Source organism: Heterostelium album, assembly GCF_000004825.1.
Source record: "Heterostelium album PN500 unplaced genomic scaffold PPL_scaffold2, whole genome shotgun sequence".
Taxonomy (NCBI): domain Eukaryota; phylum Evosea; class Eumycetozoa; order Acytosteliales; family Acytosteliaceae; genus Heterostelium; species Heterostelium album.
This window is the reverse complement of record NW_008805064.1, coordinates 2,808,798-2,818,971: the sequence shown is the minus strand read 5'-3', so window position 1 is coordinate 2,818,971 and position 10,174 is coordinate 2,808,798. Positions and strand designations below refer to the sequence as shown.

Here is a 10,174-nt window from a genome sequence, read left to right as displayed (position 1 = left end):
ATAAGGGTTGGATAAAGATTTTATTCAAAAATAAATATTATTTGTTTTTATTCATGTATATAAATATAATTTAATCATGTTAGACAAAACTCACAAAAAAGTAAAAGAAATTGAAGAGTCAATGAAAGAAGTAGTCAATGTTTACACAGAAGATATTAAAACATTAAATGAGGAAATCAAAGAATTGGAAATTAAAAAAATGAATTTGGAAGAAGTACAAAAGAAAATAGATGTTTCTATGACAATGGATCCTATTGAATTGATGGTAGGCCAAACGAAATTTTGTACAAATATGGCAACAATGTTAAAAAAAGAAGATTCTTTTTTTTATACGATGGTAACAAAACAACAGAGATCTTGTGATGCAGATGGAAATCTAAAACCATTCTATATTGCAAAGTGAGTTTAAAAATTTTTAATTTTTTTTTATTTAATTTCTTATACTAATTTTTTTCCTTCTAAAGAGATGGCCAAGTTTTCATCTACATCTTAAATTTACTCCAGGGAGAAAAAGAAAATGTTCCACCATCACTCAAGAGTCAATTTAACGATCATATTAACTTTTACACTGTTTCCAAATCTGACATTCTTAACTATAGCCAATTCAAAACTATCCGACAATGGATAGGTGATGCAGAACTATCTGAATTATATAAAGTAAATAACTTTCTATGAATGTATAAATAATTAAGTTATTAATTTTTTTTTAAGGGATCTAGAGATGGATTTGGAGCCAAAAAATTTCATACAGCATGTGATGGCAAAGGACCGACAGTTACTATTATTAAAACAACTGCTGGCGATATCTTTGGTGGATATAGCAATGATTCTTGGAGAAGTGACAGTACTTACTTTGGTGATAATAGCTGCTTCTTATTCTCAATTAGGAATGGTCAACCAATTAAATTTGAAGCTGTTGGCTCAACTAACAATGTTTATGGTATTGCTGGGTCTGGACCAATTTTTGGAGAAGGTAATGATATTCACATAAGTGATCAATGTAATTCCAACCATTCAAGTTACCAGAGACCAAAATCTTACAAAGATCCGACTGGTCAAGGGCTGGCAAGTTCTGAATATTTCACAATATCAGAAATAGAAATATTTTCCTTATCCTCTTAAGAAGCTACTACAAAGGAATAAAACAATTAAACTTAAATAAATAAAATCTCTATAAAGTTAGTATTTGATAGGATTCAAACAAATCATATTCTTGGTCATCTAGGATGCTCAATAAAATTTATAACAAATAATAGTTACAAGAAAAGAATAGATTCAAAAATTTGATTTTAAAAGATATTTGTAAAAATTCTTTATCTAATGATATTTTAAAGATTAAGTTTTGTTTTTTTTTATTGTGCACCTATTTGTATTGTAAACTAAATAGATATCTATTTATCACTATTTTGATAAAATAATAATTAAATTAATCGAAAATATGCCTACATTCTCAAAGAATTATAAGTGGGAAGATAACAGTGTAAAGAAAGCCTTTAAAATGGTGGAAGGTAAATCGATGTCCGAAGAGGCCAGAGAGGTGATAGTCTCTATGATGCGTGATTTTACCCGAAGTCTGATCATGCAAACACAGCAACTGAAAGAAACATCGAAACGTACGAGAATAAATACCAACGATGTATTGTTTGCCACTAAACTGTTGCTAAGCGATGCACCTAATCTCTGTATGATGGCAAATGGCAATGGTATCGAGATGTCAAATCAAGCAAAGGAATGCGGAAAGGTTAGAGAGTCCGAGCATTTCATTCGTCAATCGAAAATGAAGAAAACCATTAAAGATATGCAATTCTCAAAGTGTCACATTGGAAAGGCTGCCGTTGCACACTTGACAGGTGTGGTAGAGGAATTCATAAAAGAAATTCTCACTCTTGCTATCTATATTGCTGGTAATGGTGGAAATACAGTATGTTATTTCATATTCTAATAGTACAATAAGTAAATATTCATATATATATATATTAATAATACTATTATCAAATATAGAGAGTAACAGCTCATCATATTAGAGTTGCAATTGGAAACGACGATGAATTAGATAAGTTTTTCAAAGATAAAATGGTTATAAGACAAGGTGGTGTGATGCCATCTTTTGAATTCAATCAGTCATTTAAGACTACACCACGTTTTGCAGTCAGTGCTGACCAAGGAGATGATTACGATAACGAAAACTCATTTGTGTTTGGATTGAATAATCTTTCAATCGCTTCACCTACCAGCAGAGTCGTATCAAGAAAGATGAAATCAGAAGACTATGAAGATGAAGAAGAAGATGATTATTATGATGATGATGATGATGAATTTGAACATGCAACAGAGTATTGCTTCTAAATGTAAATCTATAGATGTAAAAAAAATAATCTACACAACCCATTTTATACAAATAAAAAAGTGAAAAGTCAAAAGAGTTTTTTTGCAAAACACCCCCAAAAATTAGATTTTAAGAAATTTTTATTTTTCATTATCAGTATCATTTTTTTCTCTTTTTTTAGATAAAAAGATAATAATATATTAGTTTAGTTTATATTTATAATTTGTAGTTTAATAATAATAATTAAATAATAATAAGGTTGTAGTTTTACCATATGTTTTTGTAAATAATAATAATTTTAGGAAAGATAGGATAGATATAGAAAGATAGTTTTTATATGCAATGACAACAACAATTACTAAACCTGCAAATGGATATGTTTTGTCGGTCGATAACTTGGATGGTGTTTTGGCACCGATAGGTGCAAGTGGACGTGTTAAATACACTTGTTTCGATGTCTCAAAGAAGTACTTGGTGTTGGGTGCCAACACAGGTAGTCTGTACTTCTTTGAGAGGAAACCGAATGCTCTGCTCACCAACGAGACACTACAGAGTAACTTTGAGATTCTCTCGTTGAATGAGATTCGTGATTCTATCTTTAGTATAAAGCTGGCGCCTTGCAACGACAATCTAGTGGCGATGGCAACCAACAAGATCATCTATGTCATCGAACCAAACTTGGCCGCCGACAAAGGACGTCGTCGTGAGAAAGAGAAACAACTCTTCAAGATAATCGATCATCCACGTGAAGCAGAGATTACAACGATCGTTTGGAGTGCATGCGGTGGTTATCTATTCAGTGGCGATGACCTTGGAAACATCTACTGCTCTTCGGTCGCCAAGGGTCGTAGTAGCCACTTCATCTTGCGATTCAGTGCCGATTTCGTCACCAAGTGTGACAGTCGGTTGGTTCAGCTCGACGTCATTCCAACGACGGTTGCCGACACCTTCTCGATCTTGGCGTCGTCACTCACCAAGTCGGTGGTAATCAACTACACCATCTCACACTCACAAACAGGAAAGGTGATCTCACAGATCCAAGTCGGAAAGAAGCTGCGTGAGAAACCAACTAAACAAGGTGCTTGCTATCATCCTCTTCACAATTCTTCGATCTATGCTTCGCGTCCCGGTAAGAGAATCTGGCTGGCTGACCCGGTGGAAGGTACGGTTCTGTCGACTATGAACTTCAAGTCGGGTGGCGAAGAAGGCAGTGTCGTGGTGACACCGGTTCCACTGGCTGCCGACACTGTTAACACACCGATGTTGCCAGTGACCGCAATGGCATTTGCGAGACTGCTACCGTATGGAATGAACTTGATCTCTTGGGATGAGAAATCGTTGATTCTCATCGATGTTGACGAGGTCGAAGTCATCGAGTGGCGTGTAGATAGCACTGCCATCCAAGATATATGTATTCACGAGAATGCAATCTACATTCTCCACGGACAACACAGAAGTATTTCAAGAGTGTATTCACAGACTTTAATATCGGCACTTCCAATTCCAACAACTATTACAGCCGCTGTAGAAGAACATCATTCAACACAACAACAACAACCACAACAACAAAAACCAGAAGAAATTCATTCAGAACCAATACAATCAAAACAACAACAACAACCACAACAATCATATGTTAATACTCTTACATTTTCAGTTGTTGAATCAGATGATTCTAAAGGTATGTTGGTTTGAAAATGAAAATGGTATTGTAATATCTATATTAACATTCTTTAAACTATCTTAGATACAACAGCTACCTATTCAGATCAAACATCGAATAAAGATACAGATGGAAGTCAGTTGGATAGTCTCGATACAAATAGTTTGACAAATAGCACAAGTTCATTGACAATCGATGATACCAACGAACAAAATCAAGAGAGTGTATTACCACCATCTACTGCAACAACAGCAACAATAACAACTCCACCAAATGTATCAATACCAACAGTAACACCAACACCAGCAACTACCACCACTACACCACCACCAGCAGCATCATCAAGTCAACACGTTAGAAACACTTCAAAAGAGAATATATTTTCAGAGATTGAAGTGAATACCAATCCTCTGATTACAACAACATCGAGCGGTGTCACAAAGAAGATTATCAAAAAGAAAAAGGCAAAGACTTCCGATAGCTCTACAAATCTTCTAAAGACATCGGGATCCGATGCCGTAACACCATCACCAGTGTCGCCAACCAACAACGATCAAACTGCTACCATCTCGATTGCAAAAGACCCATCAACTCAAGCCAGCTCATGGGCCAATGTCAATGTATTCGACGAAGTACAATCTAAAGGAAATTCACCAATGGAACCATCGTTGGATCCAAAACATACCACCACAACCACTGTCAAGCGTACAGTAGTCAAAAAGAAACTTGTAAAGAAGGAGAAAACCAATACATCGAGTTCATCCATCAACGACAGCGCTTCAAGTCTATCAACTCCAGAGAATACAAGTAAACCAGCATCACCCACCAAACCAGAACAACCACCACATCCACAACCAATACAAGAACCAACAACAACAGCTACACCATCTCTATCTCATCCACCACAACCAATACAACCACCACATCCAACACAAGAAACATCAGCTCAAACACCACAACAACCAATATCAGCGGCAGCATCAAAAGCAAGTGGTATATTCAAAGGTTTAAGTACCAGTATTGAATCCATTCAACAGAAAGCTATCACTAAAATTCAAAAGCAAACCTCTGAAATCAAATCTGAGCTTACTAGCATTACCCAAAAGTTGCCGTTTGGATCGAATAGCTCAACACCAGCCTCTTCAACCCCACCTACTATGGAGCCAATCGTTGAGCATACAACAGAATCCACTCCAACCGTTGCAGCATCTGCACCTACCCCTGCACCTATCCAACCAGTAGAACCAATCCCAGAACCAACTCCATTGGAAGTGCTGGAAAAGCTAACCAAAGGAACCTACGACAGTTGGATCATCTACAAATTCAAGCGTAATGAAAAGGCATTCTTCCCAATGCTTCAAATTTGGCTGCAATCGTTTTACAAAGTGGAGTATGTCGCTCCTTCAGAGATGATCAATGAGATTATCACTGGTTGTTTCTTGTGTGGTGTTAACATGCTCGTACAAGATCCAACTGGAAAGCTTTGTATGTGTTGGAATGAGAGTAGTGCACGTGAGACCATTAGAAAGTACTTTACCTATCTGGATTGTAACAAAGTGTATCCCTATGTCAATGAACGTCAATGGGATTCCTGTATAGATACCATCTTGGAGATGGAAGCATTCTCCAAGCATGGATCGAAAGTCATTTCAACACTCAACAGCTTCATCGATAACAACGATGGACAAGGATGCATCCACTATTTGGAAACACAAAAGGATGACGTTGGACTATTGTTTAGATACATGGAGCGTCTGTTTGAGTTGCAACCGAAACAAGCTGCCACTTTCTATGCCAATCGCTACCCAGTCATTCTCCCAAGAAATATAGTGAAACTGGTCGACCAGAATCCATCCGTTCGTCTGCCAATCAAATTTGAATATCTCAATCAACTGTTGGAATTGGTTGAAGAGTGTAAATACGATAGCAATCTTGTAGAGGAGTGGTTCACATGCAATCTGAGTTTTAATCAACCACCGAAAGATCAGTTGTTCACCAATGAACATCGTCCAAGAGTTGGTGCACATAACGTCGAGTGGAAGAATGCACAGCAGCTGCTTTCCATCATTGGCGGTGTCATGACCAACGAGTATCTCTGTGACTTGTCGAAACTCGAAGATCTCTGTGAGAGCAATGGTTTCTTTGAGGGACTTCTCTCGATTTACCTACACCACTACAAACAATACTCATCGAAATCGGTCACCTTCCATGAGCAAGCCAGTTTGGAATATGCACGTAAACTCGTCCACTTGGTAGTTTCCACAGATAATGTCGATGGACTGACCAATCTTATGGAGAATAACATCGATGTTGGACTATGGTCAATGCTAGTCACCAAGATGCAAGAACACCGTGATCACTACTTCAATGTATTCTACTCACGTGACACCAAATTCGCCATCTCTGAAGTGTTGGTCGCCACTATGATGGGAAGATCGATCGGTCCATTGCAAACCATCGATATTCTCATTGCATCGCCACTGTTTGAATCGACTCAGATTCCATCGAATCTCCTCTCTGAATGGGTACGCAATGGAAAATGGGCACTCTACAATAGAAAGTCGATTTCTCACGAGATATTGTCGCGTCTCGATAGTTATCTCTGGACCAAGAAACCAATGAATCTTTCACCTCAGATTTGGTCGTTGGTAGATCAGGATTTCAATAACTTCCATTCACCAAACTCACTTAAATCACAACAGCAACAACAAAATAATCAACTTATCGATAGTTCATCATCTATTACATCGTCAACTGCCAACGAATTGAATCTCGGAATTACCCCACAGTTTTTCGAAGACTCTAGTTTCCACTGGGGAACAGAGACAGAGATACATAGTGGTCAATGTCCAATCTGTACACTTCCACTCGTAGAGAATCCTGAATCAACATTCGTCGGTGTCACTCCATCCAGTGTAGTTATTTTCCCATACTGTGGACATTCATATCATCAATACTGTATCGAAGAACAAGGTTGTTTATTATGTTATTCTCAAAAAAGATAAACAAAACTAACTATCTAATCATCATAACAACAACCAACCTAACCAACCAACCAACCAACCAATCTAATTTATTTATAATAATGTAATAGTTTCAAAAAATATAATAATAAAAATTACCAACAAAACACCACATTTGTATAAAAAAGAAAATAATCTAAACAAATAACAATGAATGATGATGAATCTTATCTTATCTTATTCTCTTTTCTCAATTTGTTTAAAATTTATTTTTAATTAATTTTATTTAATTAATAATAATTAATAATAATTTTTTGGATAATTTTTTTGGTGATGTGGTTGTGTTGATCTACATTAAAATGAAATTTTGGGGTTTGAAAAGTTCTGTCTTTTTTTATTTTTGAAGAATAATTAAATCAAAATTATTCTTTTAATAGAAATCAAAGTTTAATATATATTTATAGAATAATAGTATAGTTTTAGAATGGGAGGTGTTAAAGCAGTAATTTTAGTAGGTGGACCAAGCAAAGGTACAAGATTCCGTCCATTATCATTGGATGACGTACCAAAGTTGTTGTTCCCAATTGCTGGTAAACCAATGATCTATCATCATATCGAAGCATGCAGCAGAGTCAAAGGCATCACCGAAATCATTCTCTTGGGTTTCTTCCCAGAGAATCAACTATCAGCATTCATCGAACAATCTCAAAAAGAATTAAATGTTCCTATTAGGTAGGTTTTTTTTTAGACATTGATCATCTAGCTGATCAGCTCAATCAGTCAGTCAGTCAGTTGGATGTAGATCGATCGATCGGATTTATTAATCTTGACAAATAAAATTCAATCTAAAGATATATAAATGAAGTCAAGGTATTAGGTACTGCAGGTGGATTAAGTAGATATCGCGAGCAAATTCTTCAAGGAAATCCAGACTATCTGTTTGTGTTGCATTCAGATATCTGTTGTGCATTCCCATTGGAGGATTTGTTGAACTTCCACATCAAACACAAACGTATCTGTACCATTATGGGTACTCGTATTCAGAAGGAGTATGCCAATCAATATGGTTGTTTGATTCGTGATGAAAATACAGCTGAATTGATTCACTATGCTGAAAAGCCAGAGACATTCGTATCCGACATGATCAACTGTGGTGTATATTGTATCTCACCTTCATTCTTTGATATCATGGCAAAGACTACCAAAGATCTTCAAGAATCTTTACAAAATGTTACATTAGACAGTTATCCGTATGTATAAATATATATATAAATATATTGTTTGAAATTAATTTTAACAACAAAACAACTATATCATCTATAACAACAACAACAGAGAGATTACAAAGAAAGGATTTGAACAAGGTAGATTAAGATTAGAACAAGATATCTTTGTACCATTGGCCGGTACAAACTCTATTGTTGTCTACCCATACGTTGGTTTCTGGCGTCAAATTAAAAATGCTGGGTAAGAATGATGATCTTTAGAATTAAGTTTATAAAACATTTTTATTTATTAATGATTTATATCACAGTTCACCAGTATATTGCCAAGAATTATATTTGAGTCATTACGCAAAGACTAAACCAGAGTTGTTAGCAAAGGGTGATAATATCATTGGTAATGTTGTCATCCATCCAACAGCCACAGTCGATCCAACCGCAAAGATCGGACCAGATGTTTACATTGGACCAAACGTCAAAGTCGGTAAAGGTGTTAGAATTTTCCACTCTATCATTTTAGATGAAACTGAAATCAAGGTAAAATTGTTCGATCTATTGATTGATTATGATGTTCATATAGAAACATTTTTATTAACAGCTTTTTTGTTATAATTCGATCTCATTTACTCTAGGGTCATGCATGTATTCTTTACAGTATCATTGGTTGGAGAAGTGAAATAGGATTTTGGGCAAGAATCGAAGGTGTTCCAAACTATACACCATTCCTCTACTCTCAAGACAAGAGAAAGGGTATCACAATCATTGGTGCTGGTGCACAGGCAAACGGTGAAATCATCGTATCCAACTGTATCGTCATGCCACACAAACAATTAGATAGAAATTACTGTAACGAAATCATCTTGTAAAATCAAATCAACTACCACTACCCTAATATAAACAAATTTATAAACAAACAAACTAATTGAATCAATATAAAAATAATAAACAATACAATTCAATATAATGAGCATCATATAAATTTAAAATAAAAAGAAACAATCTATCTATCACCGAAATCTTTATAAAAATCTGAATATTCTTAATTAACTAAATTAAATCGGTTGTTATTATAAAATATGCTGTTAGTATTATTATTATTATTAAAAAAGATTCTGTATATAAATGAATAAATAAATAAGATATTTTAACATATCTGTTGCCATTGCTTTGTATATAAATTGTTTTTTTTTTTTAATTGATTGATTATTATTATTATTTAAACATTAAAATGCAATTAGAAAATCTTTAAATTATTTAATGCAAGTGATATAGTATGTTCGGTATTATGGTCTTATATGTTGATTTACTTCTTTTCGTGTGGGATTCTGTAGATTGGATCAGCATTGACTTCGTGGGCATACTTGATGGTAGCAGCTTCCCATTCAGCATTATGAGTAACATGTGGACCTATATTATTAAAATGTTAGATACATATAAACTAGAGCTTGTATGATCGATCACATTCAAAAAAATAGCTGCTGTTGTATTTTATATCACTTTTTTTTAATTAAACTGAAAGTTGATCTTTAAATGTTTTTCTTTACGTTCATCGATTACTATTCTGTTTAATTCTGTTCATTCCTATTCCTGTATGTTAAATTCTGTTTATATAGTGTAATGCTACAAACATCCAAATATTATTTTTTCTTTATTTTCTTTATTTTTTTATTTTATTTAATATTTTTTGCGAGAGATAGAGAATATAATAACAGCAGCAACAATTCTTATAATGATGATCTTTCTTTTCTATACTTATAATAGACATATAAATATAAATATAATATGATACATACGTTTGTTGGTTCTGACACCAGTTGAAACGAGGAAAGCAGCAGTCATAGTAGCAGCAACACCGATGAGGGTGAGGTAACCCTTTGGAAGACCAGCACCTTCAAGCTTGTGGGTGTTGAATGGGTAAGCATGGAATCCACGTGGGAATCTTAATTTGTATTCTTGTCCAACCATCTTTTACTGTTGTAATTTAAATATTAGATAATTT

At 34.8% G+C, this 10,174-nt stretch overlaps 5 protein-coding genes across 5 annotated transcripts; 4 read left to right on the top strand and 1 right to left on the bottom strand.

Annotated features, from left to right (window-relative positions):
- Window positions 1-76: 76 nt before the first annotated feature.
- Window positions 77-1,122, top strand: PPL_02395 (BTB/POZ and TLD domain-containing protein; the record flags this gene model as incomplete). The annotated part of the gene is made up of 3 exons (XM_020573384.1): window positions 77-399; window positions 465-657; window positions 712-1,122. The coding sequence occupies 3 exons, from the start codon at window positions 77-79 to the stop codon at window positions 1,120-1,122; spliced, it is 927 nt and encodes a 308-aa protein (XP_020437501.1).
- Window positions 1,123-1,438: 316 nt separating this feature from the next.
- On the top strand, window positions 1,439-2,346 carry PPL_02394 (uncharacterized protein; the record flags this gene model as incomplete). Its single annotated transcript, XM_020573383.1, has 2 exons — window positions 1,439-1,921; window positions 2,002-2,346. 2 exons carry the CDS (start codon window positions 1,439-1,441, stop codon window positions 2,344-2,346), a joined length of 828 nt encoding a protein of 275 aa, XP_020437500.1.
- Window positions 2,347-2,668: 322 nt separating this feature from the next.
- On the top strand, window positions 2,669-6,994 carry PPL_02393 (RING zinc finger-containing protein; the record flags this gene model as incomplete). Its single annotated transcript, XM_020573382.1, has 2 exons — window positions 2,669-4,007; window positions 4,074-6,994. The coding sequence occupies 2 exons, from the start codon at window positions 2,669-2,671 to the stop codon at window positions 6,992-6,994; spliced, it is 4,260 nt and encodes a 1,419-aa protein (XP_020437499.1).
- A 442-nt stretch (window positions 6,995-7,436) lies between these two features.
- mpgB (mannose-1-phosphate guanylyltransferase) lies at window positions 7,437-9,041 on the top strand (the record flags this gene model as incomplete). Its single annotated transcript, XM_020573381.1, has 5 exons — window positions 7,437-7,684; window positions 7,804-8,202; window positions 8,288-8,419; window positions 8,487-8,712; window positions 8,808-9,041. 5 exons carry the CDS (start codon window positions 7,437-7,439, stop codon window positions 9,039-9,041), a joined length of 1,239 nt encoding a protein of 412 aa, XP_020437498.1.
- Window positions 9,042-9,214: 173 nt separating this feature from the next.
- Window positions 9,215-10,140, bottom strand: cxfA (cytochrome c oxidase subunit VI; the record flags this gene model as incomplete). The annotated part of the gene is made up of 3 exons (XM_020573380.1): window positions 9,215-9,287; window positions 9,483-9,582; window positions 9,969-10,140. 3 exons carry the CDS (start codon window positions 10,138-10,140, stop codon window positions 9,215-9,217), a joined length of 345 nt encoding a protein of 114 aa, XP_020437497.1.
- Between the last annotated feature and the right edge of the window lie 34 nt (window positions 10,141-10,174).